Source organism: Oryx dammah, unplaced genomic scaffold (genome assembly GCF_014754425.2).
Source record: "Oryx dammah isolate SB20612 unplaced genomic scaffold, SCBI_Odam_1.1 HiC_scaffold_20, whole genome shotgun sequence".
Lineage (NCBI taxonomy): Eukaryota > Metazoa > Chordata > Mammalia > Artiodactyla > Bovidae > Oryx > Oryx dammah.
In genome coordinates, this window is record NW_024070204.1 from 36,150,269 (window position 1) to 36,175,183 (window position 24,915).

The 24,915-nt window shown below is 38.7% G+C and overlaps 1 protein-coding gene across 4 annotated transcripts in view; it reads right to left on the reverse strand.

Moving 5' to 3' along the window:
• FYB1 (FYN binding protein 1) overlaps nucleotides 1-24,915 on the reverse strand; it is a 172,704-nt gene that overhangs the window by 44,120 nt on the left and 103,669 nt on the right. For all 4 annotated transcript variants that reach the window (XM_040262371.1, XM_040262367.1, XM_040262368.1 and 1 more), the window contains exon 3: nucleotides 3,281-3,437. In XM_040262371.1, the coding sequence (XP_040118305.1) occupies nucleotides 3,281-3,437 (157 nt within the window). The remainder of the gene's footprint in view (nucleotides 1-3,280; nucleotides 3,438-24,915) is intronic.

Sequence of the window (24,915 nt, forward strand, 5' to 3'; positions counted from 1 at the left end):
TTTCCGAGTCCCTAGACATTCAAGGACTTTGTCCTGTCTGTCCTCTCTGATTAGAATGGTCTTCCTCCAGATATGTGCATGCTTTAATGCCTTTACTGCCTTGAGTCTTTTCTCAAGTATAACTTCCTATAAGGGGAGCGACCCTCATTTCTCCTTTTAAAGTTGCAACACACTGTCCCCAGCCCTCACACCACCTAACCTACTCTACTTTATCCCATATCACTCGATATTTCCTAAAATTCTATATCCTTTACTAGTTTCTTATTTTTTCCCTTATGTCTCTTGCCACCTGCTTTATGTGAGTAGGGATCTTTATTTTGTTCACTGATATTTCCTGAACTTCTATTACAAAGGCACGAAGTGGTGCCTCACAAAATCATTACTAGAAGGGAGGTGGTGCAAAGTAAAAGCACAGAGACACCCATCTTTCACAATTTTACTTAAAGATCATTCTATAAATTTCCCTCTCACATGAAATATAAATTTGTGAGTCTGACTATCAAGACCCATTTTACTTTCATTTCCTCTTTGTGTCTTTTCTAGCTTCCCCTACTTGGGGGAAAGTTTCCAACCTAGATATTTCTTCATTTTGGATTTTACTTGGGCTCTCTGATGGAAGCCTGAAAGTCTTACACCAAATACCACATTTTTACTTTTGAAAAAATAATCTTCTGACAGATATTCCTTAGCTTTCATCTTCTGATATTTAACTTTTAGATGTGACGGTTCCAGCGTTTCTAGGCAATGTAACCTATAAATTCTTGTTTCTCAGCATCTTTTTTTTTTTCTGAGAATATACATTTTGAAGAGTTGGTAACTCTTAAACGAATCAGATTTTTGAATTAGGAGTCCTTAATAAAATGGAAATAAGGATGAAGTTAAGTTTATTACAACTGATGGATTTGGCTAATTTCTGATGTAAGTAATGTTACAGGCAACAATTTGAACCTGGTTGGTTGGTGGACTCTTTGTGACTTTGTAAGAATTTCCTACAAATGTGGGAAATTGACCAACATCGGTAGCATGCAGTGGTTAAGGCTTCCGGTCTCTTTGAAATTTGTTCTTCCTTCTACAACTGTGTATTCCTCACTTTATCACAGTGGATTCTAGGGGGCAGGTTTACAGAAAAGAGTTAACGTAGCAGGCCTGAAGCTGCTATTTTAAAAAGAATCTTCTACCAAGATAGTCTGTTGGCTTATATCTGGGAACTCAACTTCTAAAGCATTCCTTGCACTGATAGGAAAAGTTGCCTAATGATAAGAGTGCTTTGCTGTGCCAGACTGTATAAACAACACGACTTATGGTGAACACCTGCTTTACTTCTAGAAGTCTGGTATTTTGGTAGTTGCTAGGCAGAAGGTGCCTAGGTGGCAGCTTTCAATAGAAAGATGACTCTAATAGGCTTCCCCAGGAAGCAATGTCACACATGTACTGCATTTTTGTAGCTAGAGAAAGGAGCAGTTTTACTCTGTCCACTGCCAAGTTCAGAAGAGTATGACTAGGATAAATCTTAGCCACAAGTACTCCTGTATGCTAGGTCCTGTGTGTCCTTGCGGTTGATCACCAAACTTAGGACTGGTCCTGGGGACTCTCAAACAACAGGAATAGTGATAAACCCACCTCAATGATTTCTTCAGTCAAAGAATTACCAGTCTTTTTGCCTTATCAAGAATTCATACTCAAGGTATTTACTGAAATTTCTCACTAGAATTACACAGGATCCAGAAGCCTAATTAAAGCCATCTGTTGGGATAGAGTCATTATAATAAGCCTCAAAAGTACTGAGATCAAAATCTAATGGGTTAAATTCTTCAGAGTAGGATAAAGACATAGGATTTAATACATGTGAAAAGAAAGCAATTTATACAGAAATCAAGTTTATGTAAGAGCACATATTAGTTATTTTAATTAAGTTAATATTTATTTGACACTCATTTGTTAGTAGGCAAATGGCTCATATTCTGCTTTGGTAGCTGGCTGTCATATAAACTAGGATTCGTAAACTCGAATGCCTGGAAGGGCATGTGGTTAACATAAATGTAAAATGCAGGTTGTAAGTAAGATAGTAAACTGCTCTAACATCTTCTAGTCAGCTGGGGTTCTGCTTTTAACCAACAGCACCCCCTCACTCCCCATCAAAGCCTAATAAAGTGAAACGTAGCACTAGCCACCCATGACAAGTGTGTTTTCAACTCCTGTTCTAAACTGTAATTATCAGCATTGAAGGAAAGCTGTCAATCAGACATGATATTAACTGAGTCTATCATAAGGATTATGGACATTAAGTACTTTAGATGTAATGAACATCAATCTCGTAGGGGATTGAAGTGAAGGAAAAATAACTGTAGCTAAATATTTTTGGCATATTTGTGGTAAAGGATAACCAGGCCAAACAATTTTTTAGAAGAAGAAATAGAAGATCTACTCTGACTTGCCAACAGAATGTATGCTTGCCATTGTCTATTTCTCTTTAAAACAATATTTCATTCTATCCTAGTCTTCTGCTTGTTTTTTTTTTTTCAACCAGCTCTTCTGGTAAATCACAGATAAAGAGCCTGTGCATAACAACATATACAGTTTTGACATGTCTAAAAAGTACCATCTAAGGAAAGTGAGAGTGGCTTGAATAAGTTTCCTATTTTTTAAATACACAGTCAGAAATCTGGTTACTTAGAGAAATCCTCCATTTTTTTTACTTATAGGAGGTTATTCAGCAGAGTGGTTTAAAGTATACAGGGGACTCAGACTGCTATTGACAGTCTGCTATTGAGAGTCACTTAACCTCTGTAAAGTTCCATTTACTCATCTGTGAAATGATGAAAACACTACCCACTCAATAAAGTCATAAGGATTATATATGTAAAGTGCCTAGCACATTACAGGCTGCCAATAAAATATGGTGGTGGTACTGGTGGTAATGATGGTGGTGATGAAAATGATGGTGGCAGTGATGCTAATGGTAGTGGTGGTGGAAATGATGAAGGTTAAGGAGATGGTGGTTGTGTTGACCTGAAGAATGCTTCAGAGCTTCTAAAAAGGCTCTAGAAATTCTCCTCAAATGAACTCTTAACGGGAAAACCATTGCCAAAGCAGATAAATAAGAATTGCTAAAGGATATGGAGGTGTGATAGCAGCTTGCTAAGCCGTCTCTTCTCCCTGCTAACTGACCACTTCGTAGCTCCACCAGAGTCACATGGAACCCTCAGCACTCAGCCAAGCAAAGTTTGAAAATTCCTGACTAGAGACTGACAAAGAAATGGTGAAATAATCTTTTGCTTACTTGAGGTCTAAGGGAGGTTTAATGTTTCTGGGAGGTAGACTTGGGGCTGGCAATTGTGTTGGGTGAGATGCTGGCAATGGTGGTTGGCTGGATGGATGGGATGGTGGAGGTGGTGGCAGGGCAGTTGTTGAGAAAGTCATTGGTCCTTTGTTGGTACCTACGAAGCAAAACAAAAAATACTGTGAATTAAGACAAATCTTCACCATGCAAGAACTGACCATTCCAAGTATGCAGAAATGAGGATTTTAAACATAATAATGAAGGAAATGCATTGTAGGTTGAATTAATGCTTTAAAGAATTTAATATGCTCAGTATCACGGGACATAGAGTTTTAAATGTTCCATTTCTCCCCACCCCCCACCACCCAGTTTACTGATGTATAATTGACAAATAAAATTTTAAGATATTTAGACTGTATAATGTGATGATTCGATACATATATATATTGTGAAAGGTTTCTCCCCACCAAGTTAATTAATATATTATCACTTCACGTATTTGTCTTTTTGGGAAGGGTGGCGAGAATACTTAAGTTGTACTCTTTTAACAAATTTCAGTTATACAATATAGTGTTATCAACTGTAGTCACCATGTTCTGTTTTAGATCCTCAGACTTTATACATCTTACCCTTTGACCAACCACGTCTCCTTTTCCCCCCCAACTCAGCCCCTGGCAACCGCTTTTCTACTGCTTATATATTATACAAAAAGTTTCCTAATTCTTTTTAGATATTTCTGCCTCTCTTATGGTAATTATTAAAAATACTACCCTCTTAGGAGCCTGGCTACAGTCCACGAGGTCGGAAATAGTCGGACACGACTGAGTGACTTCACTTCACTTCATTCTCTCCTCACTATCATAGTCCTCTTGGAGTTTTAAAAATTGTCCAGTCCCTACCCCCGTGACCTGTGACATTCCTTGACAGGAGAAGATCTCACAGGCCCAACTCATGTTTTCTTTTGCCAGCCATTTTTTTGGGGGTTGAGGTAGGGATAATTAGTTCCCTTATAAATCTGATAAATGAAAATTTCTGATTACATTTATATGTTAGAGATATTTTTGTCTTTTTGTCATAAAGTTTTTTGATATTAAGGCTAACTACTTTTCCTTGAATTCTATTAGTAAATTTTTTCATGGATAATTTGTCACTAGTTACATTTAAGAAGGCCTTCCCTACCCTGAGAACACACAATTATTAACCTTATATTTTCTCCCGTTTCTCATTGGATTCATGTTTTTACATTTAACTTTTAAAAATTATTAGCAATTTATTTTGAAATTAGATGTGAGATCAGGATCTATTTTTATGGGTTTATTATTGTTCTTAAGTCATTTACCAATGTCCCAGGACCATTTGTCTAATAAGGTATTATTACTTACCTCTTCTTTCATAAAACAAATATTAAAAATTCTAGTGAATGAGACTGATGAAAATGCAGCTTGTTATTTTAATTTATAAATAATATGGTTTGATAGAATCATAAGTGACTTGAAAGCTTTACACAAAGAGAGTAAGCCACTGTGAATGGATATTAATAAACCACTGGTGGTTTAGTCACCAAGTCGAGTCCGATTCTTGCCACCCCATGGACTGTAGCCCGCCAGGCCCTCTGCCCATGGGCTTTCCCAGGAAAGAATACTGTAGGACATAGCCATTTCCTTCTCCAGGGGATCTTCCTGACTCAGGGATTGAACGTGGGTCTCTTGCACGGCAAGCAGATTCTTTACCGACTGAGCTACCAGGGAAGCCCCAACAAACCATTATCCAAAGAGGAGAAAAATTATTTATTAGCCATTTTGACATCTTTTCACGGAAAATGTTTTGACAAGTGGGAGACCCCACCACATGAGAGTGATCTATGGCCTAAAGGTGAGAAATTATATACATGGTTTGGGGGATGCTGAACTGGGTAGACTAGAACCCAACCTACCCTGAACTCCGTGTGCTACGGATTTATCTTTACACAGGATTAGGAGGCTTTTTGATGGGGCCGCTGGGGGCGGCCCCCTGCTCTTCTTCTTGCCGGGCATCAACTCCCTCTTCCCTGGTTATAATAACTTGAGCTGTCCAGAAAGTGGGGTGATTGCCTGGGCTTGTAACTCCAAGGGGTCCTCAGGGAACTACGACAGCCATCTCACCACCACCACCAGAGGGCGTGCCTGAGGGCGCAGTCAAACCAGAGGAAAGGAGAGCTGGGTGATGGAGAATTGGATGGTTTGTTTTTTCAAACTACTTTTGGAAAACTGTTAGAGGTAATCTGACGGGCTAAATGAGACACTAAACTATCAGTGTCTTGTTCTTCATTAAGCTTGAGGGAACACACACTAAAGTATTCTTATGTTACACTAGTTTTTAGCAATGGGATATTTTGCTTTGCAAAATCTATGATCACTTTCAAATACTACAAGGAATATATTTGCATGCATACAAAATAATACTAAGGAAAAGCATCTTAGTTTTTTAGGGAGGCAAAAAAACAGGTAGACTTGCCTTACTCTAATATGATTGGCTGTAAAATCTTAATGTAAACTTCAAAAATTGTGCCAAAATATAATTAATAATATCAGAATTCTCAAAAGCAAAAATCTAGTCTGATGTCATGGAAGCAAAGAATGGATATTGAATTATAATAAAGCAAATAAAAAAGAAACAGAAACAATAAATCTATAGGAAATTTCTGAGATTAATTCTAACATTAATAAATCATTTTTTTGCTAGGAACCATTTTAGGCATTTTGCACATGGAATTTTATTTAACTTACATAACACTTCTTTGGCTATTTGTTGTCTAGTTTCCATTTGATAAGTAAGAAAACTACCCAACTTCAGAGAGTCAGTAAGCAACAGAGATGGAATTCAAACTTAGCCAGAATATAAAACTTATTTGATATCTTATGATGTTTGTGCCCTTTCTGCTGTGTTCTGTCCATGCTCTTAAAGTCATGAGATGGAAATTATTGCTAAGTTCAAATGGACGTACTAACAGATTTTCAGAAGTCCACCTTTTCTAATTGGTGCTTTGCCTCTTAGAGAAATATTGAACAACTGTTTTCAGTTTTATTAGGGCAATATTAACTCTGGAGACTATAAAATAATCTAGAAAGGAATTCAAATAAAGTGGTGTTTTGGATACATGTTTCAGAATTTGACAATCAGATAGCAGGAAATAGACATCCAGGAGTTAGTGGAAAATAGGCCCCCAAAGATGGATGACTGATACAGGTTAACAGGGCAAAAAATGTCTCATGATTTGGAATTGAGGAGCTTGAAATAAAATCATAAAAAGATCTAAAATATATGAAATAAAACAAAGGGAAAGAACAACAAGTTTAGAATTTAGTTAGTATCAAGAATTAGAAACTAAAATTTGAGAGTTAACAACCAAAACTCTGATCAATCTATCTATCTATATATTTGGGTCTTACCCCTCAAGTCTCAGAGATATCAATATTGCCTAGGTAGTCTGTGGCTTTACAAGAATTGAAAGACCATTTGGAATTTCTTCCTCCGAGAAATGTGCAGGGATATGGGCCACATGTTAGCAGACAGAGCAAGACTACTGGACAGTCCAGGACCGCTCAGTTGCAGTGAGCTAAGCAGGTAAATTTATATCCTACTGCCCACTCTCATCCCAAGTCAGATTCAGGAATTATGTTCCTGGACCTTTTAATAGGAGCTTAAGGCTTAAGGCCTTAAGTATATTTTCACCCTGCTTATTTAACTTATATGCAGAGTACATCATGAGAAATGCTGGGCTGGATGAAGCACAAGCTGAAATCAATATTGCCAGGATAAATACCAATAACCTCAGATATGCAGATGACACCATTTATGGCAGAAAGCGAAGAAGAACTAAAGAGCCTCTTGATGAAAGTGAAAGAGCAGAGTGAAAAAGTTGGCTTAAAGCTCAACATTCAGAAAACGAAGATCATGGTGTCTGGTCCCATCACTTCATGGCAAAAATAGATGGGGAAACAATGGAAACAGTGACAGATTTTATTTTCTTGGGCTCCAAAATCACTGCAGATGTTGACTGCAGCCATGAAATTAAAGATCCTTGCTCATTGGAAGAAAAGTTATGACCAACCTAGACAGCATATTAAAAAGCAGAGACATTACTTTGCCAGCAAGGTCTGTCTAGTCAAAGCTATGTTTTTTTTTACAGTAGTCATGTATGGATGTGAGACTTGGACTATAAAGAAAGCTGAGCACTGAAGAATTGATGCTTTTAAACTGTGGTTTTGGAGAAGACTCTTGAGAGTCGCTTGACAGCAAGGAGATCCAACCAGACCATACTAAAGGAAATCCTGTCCTGAATATTCATTGGAAGGACTGATGCTAAAGCTGAAACTCCAATACTTTGGCCACCTGATGTGAAGAACTGACTCATTGGAAAAGACCTTGATGCTGGAAAAGATTGAAGGTGGGAGGAGAAGGGGACAACAGAGGATGAGATGGTTGGATGGCATCGCTGGCTCAATGGACATGAGTTTGAGTAAGCTGCGGGAGCTGATGATGGACAGGGAGGCCTGGCATGCTGCAGTCCATGGGGTCACAAAGAGCTGGACACGACTGAGTGACTGCACTGAACTGAACTAAGGCTTCAAGTAGATGCTGGCCATTTTGCTAAAAAGCTGAATGGGAGTTTGACTTACACCTAGTTGTAACACTTGAACTTCCACAAGAGATGTAATAAGTTTGATAATAAAATTCTTAACCATAATTTTAAAGTATGCCTAATAGCAAAAACAAAAGAGAACTGATCGTACTTACAGTAGGGAGCAGTTCATACTGGTTGCAGAAAAATGGGAAGAATTGTGAACGAAGGGGAGCGAAATTGCAGAACTGTCTAGAACATGAAAACAGCTCTCAAAAATCTGGGAAGTTAACAACTTCTGATTTGAATTTTTCATTCTCTTTAATTTTGGGAGCTTAGTAGAGGCCTTACACAAGTCATGTGCTCTGACACATGGGTGGAACACTAGGGCCATTTTACTTGGAGGAAATGCCCAGCAGGGGCCTCCATGAGTCTGCCATCAGTCCCCAGGGGTTATCTGCCCTGCCCTGAAGGGTGGTTCCAAGTTCACTGAAACACCAGCTACCCAAAGTGGTGACGTTATGTCAGGATCTAAAACTATAAATGGAAAAGCAGAATTGAAGGGGAAGGGAAGAATGAGTGGGGAGAAGGGGAGGGGATAATCAATGAAGAAACTTTGACAGTGGTAGTATACTTATATATAGAAAATGGAAATTGTGTTATTTCACAAACTTTGTACTTGAGATTTTTTTTTTTTAATAAATACTGGTTCCTGGTATTGTGACAATACTCTTGTAATGTAAAATCTATGAGGACTCAGGAAATCTACCCCTTAGATTCTGACATTGATGACTTTTGATGAAGAAGGTGCTTGTAACCTTCACGGTCCACGAGGTCTAGGGAGCAACTTGAGTTGCGTTTCTGGATTTCCTTTTCAATCCATGGATTCCTTAAGAAAACCAAAGATACTATGAGGACTTCTCTGGTGGTTCAGTGGCTAAGACATCACATTCCCAATGCAGGGAGCCCGGGCTTGATCCCTGATTAGGGAACTAGATCTTGTATGCCACAGCTAAGAGTTCGCATGCCACAACTAAGGGTTCGCATGCCACAACCGAAAGATCAAAGATCACATGCACTGCAACTAAGCCCCAGTACAGCCAAATAAATAAAATCAATATTAAAACATCCCGAAAAACAATGTATCATATCATCCCCAACTGCCATAAAACCTTGACTGTAGAGTTAATTTCTAATCATGATTTTGTTGGGATGTCTTAGAATTGAGTCAGACGTTAGAAAACTGATTTTACCACCAGCTTTACACCAAACAGTCCTTTATCTTCAGCAAATCATTTAATTTCCATGTGATTTAATTTTTCTACCTGTCAAATGGGAGTGGTATGACCCCAACTATTTCATAAAGGTTTAAAGATTAGATGAGCTGATATGTATCGAAAGCATCTTGAAAAGTCTGAAACATAGTCATAGTATAAACATAAAAGATGATCACATAAGGATGAGGGATGTGACAAATAAAAATCATTACTGAGCTACCCTGACTTGAGTTATTTTGAAACCAATAGTTTGAATTTTTATAAGGTCTTCAGCTATTTATTGGGGAATTATTATGTGCCTGCCCCAAGAACTGATGCTTTTGAACTGTGGTGTTGGAGAAGAGTCTTGAGAGTCCCTTGGACTACAAGGAGATCCAACCAGTCCATTCTGAAGGAGATCAGTCCTGGGTGTTCATTGGAAGAACTCATGTTGAAGCTGAAACTCCAATACTTTGGCCACCTGATGTGAAGAGCTGACTCATTTGGAAAGACCCTGATGCTGGGAAAGATTGAGGGCAGGAGGAGAAGGGGATGACAGAGGATGAGATGGTTGGATGGCATCACCGACTCAAAGGACATGGGTTTGGGTAGACTTCGGCAGTTGGTGATGGATAGGGAGGACTGCAGTGCTGTGGTTCATGGGGTTGCAAAGAGTCGGACATAACTGAGTGACTGAACTGAACTAAACTGCCCCAAGATTTAGCCATTGAACTGGCAATGTGGAATATAAACTTTTATCTTCTATACACCTGCGTAGGTCGACATATGGCTATTGTTCATCCAAATGGGACAAAAAGCTCTAGCAATTGTCTGGTATTTCCTGAGTCTAGGCTGATAAACTCTGCACTAAGAACAATCTAAGTGTATATTAGCAATTGTCTGCCCATGCCAGTCATTTACATCTAACTAAACACAGCTTCTTCAGAATCTGGTCTCACTGAGACCTTATCACATTTACCATAAGAGTTGTTTAAAAGCTCCCCACATTCCCGGACCCTCTCACTCCCTCCTCATTCACCACGGCTACTTTACCTTTTATTTTACCAAGATCATGGAGAACACTCTACTGGACCACCCCCATTTGTTCTAACTTAAAACCTCCTTTCATCTTGCTTCCCTTATTTCCTTTGCCTCTGATTCTCTGGTCATTCTTACCAATACTAACTGCCATTCTTGGTTCATGACATGCCTGCTTTTTTCTAGACTTTGCTCCATTAATCAATAACTCCTTCACTTTCATCAAGTAAAAAACAATTATTAAGCACTTACTCTGTGCTCTGGACTGTCTTTACGATGCACTTCCCATCTTAACGTGGTTTGATCTCCTGTATGTTAAAGAAACACAACAATATCCTTACTTCCTTGTCCCTCACTCTAGTTAACAGCTGCTGTTTCTCATTCCCTTCACAGCCACATTTCTTGAAACAAATGTCTTATATTTGCCACTTCTATATATATCTTTATTGTGCTTCCGTGGCTTCATGGCCAAAGGAAGAATGAAAAGTTCTGGCATAGAGAGTTTTGAATTTGAATTCAGACTTCACCACTCATATTCATTTAATTGTTTACTACTCAATTTTGGGCCATGAGTAAGCTGCTTGACATCCCCAAGTCTTTCTTTTCTCATCTGTGAAATACATATACACCCACCTTGCAGAAGCATCTGGACATTATAGTTCTTAATAAACATTCTTATTCTTCAGTTCAGTTCAGTTCAGCTGCTCAGTCGTGTCCGACTCTTTGCTACCCCATATATTGCAGCACGCCAGGCCTCCCTGTCCATCACCATCTCCCCGAGTTCACTCAGACTCACGTCCATCGAGTCTGTGATGCCATCCAGCCATCTCATCCTCGGTTGTCCCTTTCTCCTCCTGCCCCCAATCCCTCCCAGCATCAGAGTCTTTTCCAATGAGTCAGCTCTTCGCATGAGGTGGCCAAAGTACTGGAGTTGCAGCTTTAGCATCATTCCTTCCAAAGAAATCCCAGGGTTGATCTCCTTCAGAATGGACTGGTTGGATCTCCTTGCAGTCTTAGCTATCACTTAATCTGGCTACATGTCTCTCCATCTCAACTGTAAAAACCAAAACCTTTTCCTCAAACCAATTATGAATAATTAGGATATGCATAATTAGGATATCAGAATGTACTAAGAATCAGGAAGTTTAACTCCTTATTCAGCCCTTCAGGTAACGAACAAACAAACATCGCTTTTACTTTCTTGATTCCTGTGTGTGTATGCTCAGTCGTGTCTGACTCGTTGTGACCCCATAGACTACAGCCTGCCAGGCTCCTCGGTCCATGGAATTTTCCAGGCAAGAATACTGGAGTGGGTTGCCATTTCCTTCTCAATTCTTGATTCCTGAACAACACCAGAAGCAAGTTTTCAGCATGGGAAATGGAATGGTTTGATAGAAAGAATACTTGTGCTGGAATCATTCAGATCTAGGTTTGACTACCAATCCCAACTTGTAGTAGTTGTAGGGCACTGGATAATGTATTTTGCTTTTCTGGGTTTTATATTCCCTGCATGTTAAAATGAGACTACTGCTTCCTAACATGCAGGATGGCTATGAGAATTAGAAATAGTATGTACCTACTATTTCTACGCAACAGGGGTGTTTGCTTAAGAAGTATCCTAGCATCTAGAACCATTTTTTTTCTACATGGGACAGGCTCTTATTAAACCTTCAAGGGCACATTTATGTCTCTATGTGTAGAGAGACTAGGATAATCAAACCTTACTACACTTTTTTTTCTTTTAATTTTTGTTGAGACATAGTTGATGTATAATATCGTGTTAGCTTCAGGTATAGCCTAGTACAATTTCTTTTAAAAATTTTCTAGGGACTTCCTTGGCAGTGCAGTGATTAAGACTCTGGGCTCCCAACGCAGGGGGCGTGGGTTCAATACTTGGTAGGGAAACTCAGAGCTACATGCATGTGTGATCAGTCGTTTCACCCGTGTCCAGCTCTCTGTGACCCTATGAACCATTGCTTGCCAAGCTCCTCTGTCCACAGGATTCTCCAGGTGAGAATGCTGGAGTGGGTTGCCATGCCCTCCTCCAGGGGATCTTCCTGACCCAGGGATCAAACCCGTGTCTCCAGTGTCTGCTGCAGACTCTTTACTGCCGAGCCACCGGGGAAGCCCAAAGATCTACATGGCAAGGCCACACACAAAAAAAGTTTTCTAAACTTCCACTTGTGCTTGAAACAACATGCTATGCTGCACTTGTGACCATTTTGCTACAAGCAAGCTTCTGACAAGCCACCTGTTTTTTTTAAGCGTCGTGTGGTTGCCCTGCTTATACTCTGGCTTGACACCATGCAGCCGAGTGCTGCTGGGAGAACTCTCTCATCTGTATACAGAGCACTCACACATGGGTTCTTATGCTAATTTTATGTTTTTTAAAGTTCCCATAAATTATGTTGTCACTTTTAAATTTAATCTCTTCCTAGTTAAATAGTAAACTGAGGGTGGGTCTCCACTGTCACCATCTGTGTCTGCCCCACAACACTTTACATCTATCATACATAGCAGGGTATTTCATGTCTTACTGATTCGGACTTTCTTTTTCCCTCTCTTTTCCCTTTAGGAAAAAAAATAGTTGAGTGTGGAATAAATATATGCACAGTAAAATGCTTAAGAAAAGATAAGAGGGAATACTGAAAAGAAACATCTCACATTCTAATCCCATCTCCCATTTTCCAAAGACAACTGTTATCAGCCTCATATGTGTCTTTCAAGAAATATCCCATGCATGTTGTCATATAAATTGGACATTAGTACATACAGTATTCTGTACTTTGCTCTTATAACAAACTTTTTTAGAAGATTTCTCTTTACTGGCACAAATAGGGCAATGAAATTTTCATAACTGCGGCATTCTCCATTGCATAGATTTAGTATAATTTATTTGACCCATCTCATAATTGATGGAAATTTTGATTATTTTTTTGAAAATTATTTTATCAAGTAAGAACTATATTGGTTTAAAGAGTATACTTCAGGGACTTTCCTGGCTGCCCTGTGGTTAAGACTACCCCCTCCCAAGGCAGGGGGCACAGGTTCAAACCCTGGTTGGGGAGCTAAGATCTGTGTGGTGCAGACCAAAAAGGAAAAAAAGGAGTACAATTCTATGGAATCTATATGTTTGTATTAGTGCAATCAATCATCATCCTAATCTAATTTTAGGACACATGAATCACCACAGAAATAAAGCTGACCTATTATTTTCCTCACTCCATCCTCTCCCTCTTACTCCTGCCTTAGGCAACCACTGATTTACTTTTGGTCTCAGTGGATTTGTTTATCCTGTGTTCTTCATATTAATAGAATCGTACAATATACGGCCTTTTGTGACTGCTTTTTTCACTTGGTTGTTTTTAAGGTGTTTTTGAGGTTCAATCATGTTGCAGCAGATATCAAGATTTCATTCTTTCTATGGCTGGTTTATATCCCACTGTATGGATACCACATCTACTCATCTATTTTTCAGTTGATGGACTTTTGAATTGTTTTCATTTTTTAGCTGTTACAAATGATGTTGGTATGAACATTTGTGTACAAGTCTTTGTGTGGACATATGTTTTCATTTCTTTTTACTATTAATATATGCCCAGTATAGAATTGTTTAGTAACTGTATGTTTACATTGGGAACTTTAGTTTGTTTTGTATTTTTTGATATCTTTGGATTACTAGACAAGAACAATTACAAAATTATTCTTGTACTTGTATGTTTGATCACAAGTCTAAATATATGTGTAGGGTAAATTCTTAGAAAGTGGAATTCATGGATCGAAAAATAGAACATTAAAGCATTTTGGTAAACAGTGCCATTTGGTAAGAGTTTATCAATTCATGTGTCTTCTAACACAGGAGGATTACACCTGTTTTACCATAACCTCACTAACAGTGAGGTATTATCACATTGTTTTGGTCTTAATTCTGATATGTAAAAAAATGCTATGACATTTTATCTTGCACTTCAATGTTTGCAAGTGGTCTTAAGGATCTGTTCATATGGTTATAAGACATTTTGTGTATATGTGTGTTTCCTTAATATAGTATGTTAGTGATACAGCACTCTATTTAATTAAATTGCTGAAAAAAAGAACTTACTCTTCTATGATTGACAGTTGATCGAATACATTGCTGTTTGATCTAAAATAGAATATCATTTACAATATAGGCATTCAAGTAGATATTGCCATTTATGTCAAAGCATCTTACAAGTTTTCAGAAGATCTTCAGTAGCTTTCAAAGGTAAGAATTTGAAAGTATTTATGAGCCTATCTGGGTCATAGGCTTAGAAAAACTAGTTTTGCAGAATTCTTTTTCTTGCCTAATTCAAAGTCCTCTATTCTTATCTTCAAAGAATTTATAAGCCCATAATGGATGTAAACCCACAGAGGATGGGAAATTTTGGAAATCAATTTAGTTGAAAACAAAGTATTGTAACTATATTAGTGAAAAACTCTTTGCTTTGAAAGCAAACTACCAAGAAAATGTTGGTCAGCTTAGAATATTCCATCAACGTGGAAAGAAAAGTAATACTGAAACGTTCCTGTTTGCATAGATAATTAAGCAGAAATTAAAATGAAGGTGAAGAAGTAGAGATCAAAACAAATACAATCAATTAGAGGAAAATAAGTAAAGAAAGGCTTTGATCACTGTGTTAAACTTCCCCCATCTCAGATCTAACTTTAACATTCAATGTCTCTGAATCTTTTTTAATTCTTAAAAATTTACTTCCCCAATAACTTTGTTGGATATTCACAATTTATGTAGTTATTTTTATAATTAGATGTAATCTTGAAGCGTTAAATGTTTTTATTTATTTTCAGTTCATAAAATGACATGAAATTCAAATCGGGCAGTAATTTGACTGAAGATTGCTGACTTCTGAATCTTTCTTTTTAAAAAAGGTTAAGGGATTTCCCTGGGGGTTCAGAGGTTAAGACTTGAGGCTTTTACTGCCAAGCCCTGGGCTTGATCCCTGGTCAGGCAGCTGAGATCCTGCAAGTAGTGCCGTGTGCGTGTGTGTTAGTCATTCAGTTGTGTCCAACTCTTTTATGATCCCACGGACTGTAGTCCACCAGGCTCCTCTGTCCATGGAAATTCCCAGGCAAGAATACTAGAGAGGGTTGACATTTCCTTCTATAAAATATTATATTAAAAGGAAAAAAGTCAGTGTATAGGAAAAGTTTTTTGTCAGAAGTTGATACTTACAGAGTACCTTTCTTGTGTCTAAGATAGAGTGCATTGGGGCAGAAGACAATAATTGAATTTCTTTTCTTCAAAGGCTAAAATTTTTAAAAAAATATACTTAAACTTATATAGGAGTAAAGGAAGTCCTACCAGAACTCAAGGTTTAGAAAAGTCTCATGAACTGATTGACATGTTGAAAGGATAGTGAATGTTTGAGTCAATCCTCATTTTTAAAATAAAAATCAACATAACCCAGAAATATAACATCTATGAGCAGAGAAGGAGTAAACATTAGTGATGCAGGGATAATATATAGCTTCAGAATATGAGCAAATAGAGGGACATCTAAAGTAGATACTCCAAAGTCAACTTTCAGTGGAAGCCAGGCAGCAACATGCATTTGCATGTATTGCTGGGAATTGACTGGTGAGCAGGAAATTCGAGTCGTCTTGATGGGGTCACTGCTACAGGATTCCAGCCTACTGTAAATACGTGGAGAACAAGTCTAGATTTTTCTGTGAAATCTTCCAATTTTTTAATATTGGCAACTAAGTAAACAAAACAAAACAAACACATCAAACATACACCCCCACCCACCCCAAACTCTACTCACCAAATAAATCTCAGTTTTGGATGACTTTGTGATAGATGTGGAATATTTTGTGAAAATTACTTTGCGATAGATGACTTTTTTTTTTTTTTTAAGTAAGAGGAAGTGCTATAAAGAAAAGGACTATTAAGGGAAATTGCCTGATCATAAGTTTATCCAGGAAGCCAGATTTTTCCTGCTAAAACTGTAAGGTTTTGAAAGGGGTAAATTAGATCATCAGACCAAGCAGATGTGAATTGAGGAGAGAGAATGAGAACTGCCAGTAAAGAAGGCAGAACTTCCTTGTAGTGCATAGACAGAGTATGAAGTGACCAATATCCAGTATAGCTGGAAGCACAGCTGTGTAGACAGAGTGGTTTAACCAGAAGGTTCAATTCAGTTGCACGCTCAGTCTCCCCTCCCCTGGAGGAGTACATGGAAATCCACTCCAGCATTCTTGCTTGGAAAATCCCATGAACAGAGGAGCCTGGTGGGCTGCAGTCCATGGGTTCGCAAATAGTCAGATATGACTGACTGACTAACACTTTCATGCTTACATTAATTTTTTTTTTTAGATTTTCACTAAAATGATAATATAATTAAAAATATATAGAGAGGATCTAAGGGACTCTGAGAATTTCCAAAAGCCTCACATTGAAATACACTACCATGACAGTTCACAACTTAGTCAGATTTGGGAATCACAAATAAAGATTTCTCCACCTTATTTATCTCATCTGTGTGCTTTGCTTAATGATTCTAACTGATCAAACAATACCAAGTTTTACTGTTCCTAAATCTAATTAATAAATTTCTTCACTATTTTATGCAAAGTAAATAATATATCACATTTACATTGTGCATCTAATTTTGTATGAAGTCCAAATATAATAGTAAATTGGTGACATTAATGTAATCAATATAATATTTAACAACCACTCAAATTGATTCCTATTTTGTGTTTTCTTACTCCCTGTACCTTGTATGTGAACAGTTTATATCAGTGTTACCCATGAAACATATTCTGAATTCGTCTTCTTGTCTCTTCCACCCTAGTCCAAGCCATGTCGTTTCTCACCTGAAAGTCTTCTAATCAGTCTTCAGATTTATTCTTATATGCCTACATTTTATGCTCCACACAGCAGTCAAAGAGGAGTCCCAAAATGTAAACTAGATTATAATATTCTTCTTCATAATGCCTCCAATTTCAGTGGCTTCCTATTATAAATTCTGAAGTATGACCTTCTAGAACCCAAGGAGTTTGGTCAGTGCCAACTGTTACAGCCTCATCTTGAACCACTCTCCCTTCACATAGGTATTCTAGCTGACATAAGGGCTTGCTATTTCTTTAACCACATCAAGCTGATTCTTGCCTAAGTAATTGTCACTAACTCCTTTCTGCTCAGATATTCCTTTCCCATATCACTGTGTAATTGGATCCTTTCATCATTCATGACTCTGCCTAAATATTATCTGCTCAGAGACGTCTTCATTGACAATCTCATCTAAAATCGCTTTACCTTGTCTGCTACCTTCTCAATCACTTGGTTGCATCATTGGTTTTATTTTATTCACAACACTAAGCATTCTCTGAATTTGTTTATCCATTTATTTGTGTTTTATCTGCTCTTCCAACTAGGATGTAGGCTATATGAAAGCAAAAACTATATACATCATTCTTATTGCTGTATTCCCAGGCATAAAACTATTTAACTTGTGGACAATGAAGCAAGATAGTGCTGGTAGCCTATAAGAAGTCATATGTGAAACAGCAATACCAGATGCAGATAATATGACTTGCTAAATGCAGATTTTGCAACCATGAAAGTTAGTGATACTGGAATTTTAGCATGATGAAACTGGGGAGGGAAGGATAAGGGGCTTAGTAAAACCCCATTTTGCTCTTTCCACATGTGTCAAGAATTCACAAATGAAATATTTTATGTCCAACATATAATGGACACCAACCCAGTTATCTTGAGGAACTAGGAGATATAAGAAGCTATGCTCATCTAAACTCTCCCAGTCTGATTTCTTCTGATATGTTTTGCTAACACTGTATTACTTATACTTATCTTGGTAAACTTTAACATCTACAACTTGTGTTATAGTGTTCATTTTGACTAAACTTCTAATGCAGTCTTTTGTAGGACTGCTCAAAGGGGCACACTTAACCTAGATTGTGGATAACACCCTTGTTGAAGGGCCAACTGCTACTTTCAGTCAGTTCAGTTCAGTCGCTCAGTCGTGTCCAACTCTTTGCGACCCCATGAATCGCAGCACCCCTCCCTGTCCATCACCAACTCCCCGAGTTCACTCAAACTCACGTCCATCGAGTCATTGATGCCATCCAGCCATCTCATCCTCTGTCGTCCCCTTCTCCTCCTGCCCCCAATCCCTCCCAGCATCAGAGTCTTTTCCAATGAGTCAGCTCTTCGCATGAGGTGGCCAAAGTATTGGAGTTGCAGCTTTAGCAGCATTCCTTTCAAAGGACGCCTAGGGCTGATCTCCTTTAGAATGGACTGGTTGAATCTCCTTGCAGTCCAAGGGACTCTCAAGAGTCTTCTCCAACACCACAGTTCAAAAGCATCAATTCTTCGGCGCTCAGCTTTCTTCACAGTCCAATTCTCACATCCATACATGACTACTGGAAAAACCATAGCCTTGACTAGACGGACCTTTGTTGGCAAAGTAATGTCTCTGCTTTTGAATATGCTATCTAGGTTGGTCATAACTTTCCTCCAAGGAGTAAGCATCTTTTAATTTCATGGCTGCAAACACCATCTGTAGTGATTTTGGAGTCCCCCCAGAATAAAGTCTGACACTGTTTCCACTGTTTCCCCATCTATTTCCCATGAAGTGACGGGACCAGATGCCATGATCTTAGTTTTCTGAATGTTGAGCTTTAAGCCAACTTTCTCACTCTCCTCTTTCACTTTCGTCAAGAGGCTTTTTAGTTCCTCTTCACTTTCTGCTACTTTAGAAGCTAAGAATTATATTTAAAGAAACTCCGTAAGTTAGAGATATTTAACTAGAAATCATTAAACAAGTACAAGCAAGTCAATTACTTAGTGACCAAAAAGTTAGTACATGATGGGGAAGAATTAAGGTATGTACAGCAATCACAGAAAAACTTTCAGGGTTCCCTTATTTCATTATAGGTGATACATTAATAAATTATATAGCATAGCTACATATTTACATCACATGGCTATATATTTATATTGCATAGCTATATATTTATATCACATGGCTATAGTTTAATAAGATCTGGCTATGCTGGGTCTCAGTTGTGGCATGCAGAATCTCTTTTTTTAGTTGCAGCATGTTGGGGTCTAGGGATCTACCATGGATCAAACCTAGGCCCCCTGCACTGGGAGCATGGGGTCTTAGCCACTGGACTACCAGAAAAGTCCCTATTATAGCTATTTTGAAACTTAAAATAGTTAATATTTTTAGATGTTTCAACTTAAATATCATCCTTAGTTCTAAAAAGAAATCACCTTTTAGGCTGTTATTAACTTGTCAGACTTTTCTTGTTCAAAAATTGAGTATAAGGCTGACTATTGAACTTGGATCTGTAGCAGTAGTTTTCAGAATCTAAGAATGACTTGGTGCATATTTAATAAACAGGTTCTAGGAACCCATCTTTAGAGATTCTGATTCAGATGTTCTCAGATGGGGGCTCAGGGATCTGCATTCTTGCCTAGAATCTCAGGGAATTCTGATGCATGTAGACTATGGACCATGCTTTAAGAAACACTAGTTTTGCTATTGTCTCCTTTAAAGAAACAGTGAAACTCAAGCCAGCAAATGTTGGTACTACTGATGTGGTAAAAGGTTTAGATTAAGATAGGAAGAAATGTTTTACATAGATTGCTTAAGGAATCTTAAAAAATAACTTAGAGATAGCATTTATCCATTTTCTTCTACTTAACATTGAACAATATTTCTTAAAGTGTAGACCCAACACTAGTAGTATCAGCATCATTTGAGAACTAGTTAGAAATAGAAATTCTCAGGCCCCATCCCAGATCTAATGAATTTAGAGATTCTGGGGGTGGGTTCCAGAAATCTGCATCTTAACAAGTTTTCCAGGTTGTTCTGACGCACGTCAAGTGTGAGAATCACTGGTGCAGACTAAACGGTGGGGAGCTGGTATGATTCGAAGGGCAACAGGGTAACATAGAAGGCTGTGAAGAGACTGGTAACTTAAGTAGTCATTGTGCTACCAAGGTGTGCAACCTGTTGCCTGGATGCTGGATCCAACCGGGGCTAGACCCCAGTACCTGGAGTGTGCTATTATCACAAATTCTCTTTCTTAAAGCACAACTTGCTTATTTTGTTTTTGACCCTCATATTGGCTACTAGCTGATGCTTTCAGTTTGTACTTTATTTTCAGTTCCTTCTGGTTATTTCTTGTCCTTTCTGTAGGAATCAAGCCTTACAGGATCCAACCATAGTTGTAATAAGAGAACCTGGTGATTATAAAACAGGGAAAATCTCATTAAGATGATACCACACTGAATTAGGAGGTTGGGCTTAACATATACACACCAGATCTTCCCGACCCAGGAATCAAACCTGGGTCTCCCACATTGCAGGTAGACGCTTTACCATCTGAGCTACAAGGGAAGCCCCTAAATGCAAAATAGGTAACCACAAAATCACTGTGGATGGTGACTACAGGCATGGAATTAAAAGATGCTTGCTCCTTGGAAAGAAAGCTATGACAAACCTAGATAGCAAATAAAAAGCAGAGACATCACTTTGCTGACAAAGGTTCATATAGTCAAAGCTTTGGTTTTTCCAGTAGTCATGTATGGACGTGAGAGTTGGTTCATAAAGAAGGCTAAACCACAAAGAATTCATGCTTTCAAACTGTGGTGATGGAGAATACTCTTGAGAGTCCCTTGGACATCAAGGAGATCCAACCAGTCTATCCTAAAGGAAATCAGTCCTGAATATTCATGGCAAGCTGAAGCTCCAATACTTTGGCCACCTGATGTGAAGAGCCAACTCATTTGAAAAGACCTTAATGCTGGAAAAGATTGAGGGCAGGAGGAGAGGGGATGACAGAGGATGAGATGGTTGGATGATATCGCTGACTCAATGGAGATGAGTTTGAGTAAATTTCAGCAGATATTAAAGGACAGGGAAGCCTGGTGTGCTATAGTCCATGGGCGTTCAAAGAGTTGGACACGACTTAGTGACTGAACAACAGCAACTAACCACGACCTACGGTATAGCACAGGGAACAATACTCAAAATTTCGAAGTAGCCTATAAGAGAAAAAAATCTGAAAAAGTATATATATACATATATGAATCACTTTGCTGTATACCGGAAACTAACATGACATTGTAAATCAACCATACTTCAATTAAAGAAAAAAAAAACGTAAAAAAAATGATGATACCACATTACCCCTTTTATAATTGGATGGCTGGGGAAATAAGAAGTAGGGGTGAAGGGTGATAACCACAAAGGCGAAGATCAGCAGATAACTTTAGGAGATGGCAGACTGAAAAGATTGGAGAAAGGAAGGCAAAGTGATTAGGAGCAATCTTTAATGAAATTTTATAGAATACTGACTACCAGTCATCTCTCCATAAAGGAAACAGAACCAGGCAAAGTTAGATTCATGAAGAAGATAGAATTTATTTTGACTACCTATTTGCAGCCATGAAATTAAAAGACGCTTACTCCTTGGAAGAAAAGTTATGACCAACCTAGATAGTATATTCAAAAGCAGAGATATTACTTTGTCGACTAAGGTCCGTCTAGTCAAGGCTATGGTTTTTCCAGTAGTCATGTATGGATGTGAGAGTTGGACTGTGAAGAAGGCTGAGTGCTGAAGAATTGATGCTTTTGAACTGTGGTGTTGGAGAAGACTCTTGAGAGTCCCTTGGACTGCAAGGAGATCCAACCAGTCCATTCTGAAGGAGATCAGCCCTGGAATTTCTTTGGAAGGAATGATGCTAAAGCTGAAACTCCAGTACTTTGGCCACCTCATGCGAAGAGTTGACTCATTGGAAAAGACTTTGATGCTGGGAGGGATTGGGGGCAGGAGGAGAAGGGGACGACCGAGGATGAGATGGCTAGATGGTATCACTGACTCGATGGACGTGAATCTGAGTGAACTCCGGGAGTTGGTGATGGACAGCGAGGCCTGGTGTGCTGTGATTCATGGGGTCGCAAAGAGTTGGACAAAACTAAGCAACTGAACTGAACTGAACTGAACTGATCCTATACCTTTCTGGAGCAAAGAGCCTAAGAATTAGGCTATTACGTCTATTTCTCAAGACAGCCATAAAATTGTAGGACTGAAAGTTCTTGTGAGTTTACTATTTTTGTGCCTTTCACATAATTTGGCATAGAAAATTTGTTGATTGATTATGAAGCTATCTTCCTGCTTCTGCATAGAACTTTGAAACAGAGAATAAGAGAATCACTTATTCTTGTCAGCCTTGTGGGTGACAAAGCACGGAATATCTCTTTAAAAATTCCTCAATTCTGATCAAAGATAAGAAATTATCTGAGGTCCAGTAAGTTTAGTGATTCATGAAGGAATGCAAATCTTAAAATCATGAGGTCCTGATAAAAGAATCTTGTTTTCCTTAGTCAAGTCTCATGTTCTTTCTACCATCCCTGGAAACAAAATCTCTCTCTCTATATATATATGTAATTTGTTTCTAAACCCTAAAGTGATGAAATTTTAGCATCTTCCTTTTGAAAGTTTTTTCAGTATCTCAACATTGAAATAACCAAAAATATACATGTTACTGTCCAAATGAAAGAAGCAGCTAAGGAGAGACTAGACAAAATAGAAAGTCAATAACTAACAGACTTATACGTAAACACATCAGGCAGAACTATTCTCCAGTAAAGAAAGTCTCCCAGTTGTTTTTTTGTGAAAGGGAAGACTGTTATAATTCCCCAAAGTCGTGAGTATATGGTTGCTCACTCACATGTATGTGTGTGCATGTGCGTGCAGAGATGATTCTGGGCGTGAGCGAGGCTGATAAATAACTTCCGGGAAAGAAGGGAATTATTCATAGCTAGATCTCTGGAAGGAAGGAGGAGCTTAGGATTGGAAGATAGAGCAGAGCGGAAATTGACCCAGGCAAACTCTATGTTGAATATTGAGTCTTCTTTGTGGATAATCCAAGAAAATGTCAAGGAAGGGACTCAGTTGGTGGGTGGAAGGTCATGTGTCAACAGCAATCTATTTGATGGGGTTTGGAGAAGACCTCAGTTGATCGATGTCGCTGATATAAGCAGAGAGCTGGGTTTGATTGTGTTGAAATGGTTCTGAGGTGAGAATGTCTCACATGGGCTGGAGCATGGATATGTGATGGTGGGAAATAGTGAGGGACTTCTTTGGACTTCATTGAGCAAAACCCCTGCCGTCTGGAGACAAAAAGAGAAGGAGGACGAAAGTTGCTGCGATAGTATAACATGTGGAATTGCCACTCCATAAGTTCATAATGAGTTCAACTGTTAGTGTGTCTTTTACGTGCAGGTTTCCTACTACATAGGATGTTCCCAGAAGATTTTAAACTGAAGACTCAGACTGCAAAGTGCTCTGCTTGACCATCCTGATAGGAGGCTAGGCAGAAGAGAATATCCACGTGCATCTGCTCAAGGGTCCAAATGGAGGTGGTTGGGCAATACCAGCTTCAAAGGAAGCATTTGGAATTGAGGATGGGGGTGGGAGAGGAGGGGTTGATTTTGGCTGTTCCAGTGGCTAATGAGTGCTACTTGCTTTTCAGTGTCTAGAGATCAAGGAGGTGTGTCTCAGGCTGCTGGTGGCATTCCAAAATTATGAAGACTTCATTTTATACATGAGATCCAGGGGTCTCCAGAGACTGGTGCAGAGCACAGAGCAGCCCCATCTAAATACAGAAATGTAGCATCTTTGCCCCATAGTGGCCCCCTCATGCTTTCCCTCTTTCATTCACAAAATCCCAAGTTACTTCTATCCACCCAAGGACGATATAATTATAAAGGCACACTGACACTGCTCCACTCCCATAATCAGCAAAAGCAATTCTATATTTTCAAACAACTAAACATATAATAACTCCCCACTCTGGATGATCATACGATTAGTCTTCATTTAGCATCAATGATTAGGGGTGGCTTTACTATGAAAGTGCCAGTTTTTGAAAAGATAAACCCCTCTTATCTCTCCAAACAGTCATAAATGGTAGGAAAAAGAAAGTTGGAAACTTGAGAGTTTTTCAGAAGTGAGGCTTTTTGCTCGAGTTAAAAATAAAATAGAAATAGCGACACAACTTCCTGATTTTCAGATTCAAGTCATTTCACGTGCTAGTCATTTGGTTTGCCTTCCCAAGTCTACTTTAATTGAGATGGTGTAGGCAGTGAAAAGTGTACCCGTTAAACCACGACGAAGTTTCACCTTGAGAGACAGGACAAAAACAGGAAGGTAAGAAGTCAGCCTAATTTCCAGAGACTGAGAAGTTACAATTTTAATGAGGCATTATGCACCCATGGGAGGAAGGTTGTAATCCTTCTCTTATGTAGTATTTGTGACTTTAAAAAATGTGGACTCTGGCTCAGGAGCTCTGGCCTTGGCAACCCTAGAAGATCACTTTGTGACAGCTGTCATTATTTCCAGCCATTCATGGCCTACACTTACTATTTCAGGCCCATCCTGAATTTAGTAACATGCCACAGCGGCCTGCAGGCTGGAGCCTAGACACCTATCTGGTTTCCTGAGGGCTGTGGCTAACCTCTGAAGTTTATTGTTTCTGTTGCTGCCTTCTTACTGCCATGCCCCTGCTATCCAGACAGGTCTCTATTTTCCTTCAGGAATTAACAACCAGTCTTGAGATCTGAGACCCACCTATTCCTTTAATTTCAGATTTTCAGAGCTGCAAGGCACCTCAGGGGTGATCCAATTCTACCCTCTCCTTTCGCAGATGAGAAGGTGGT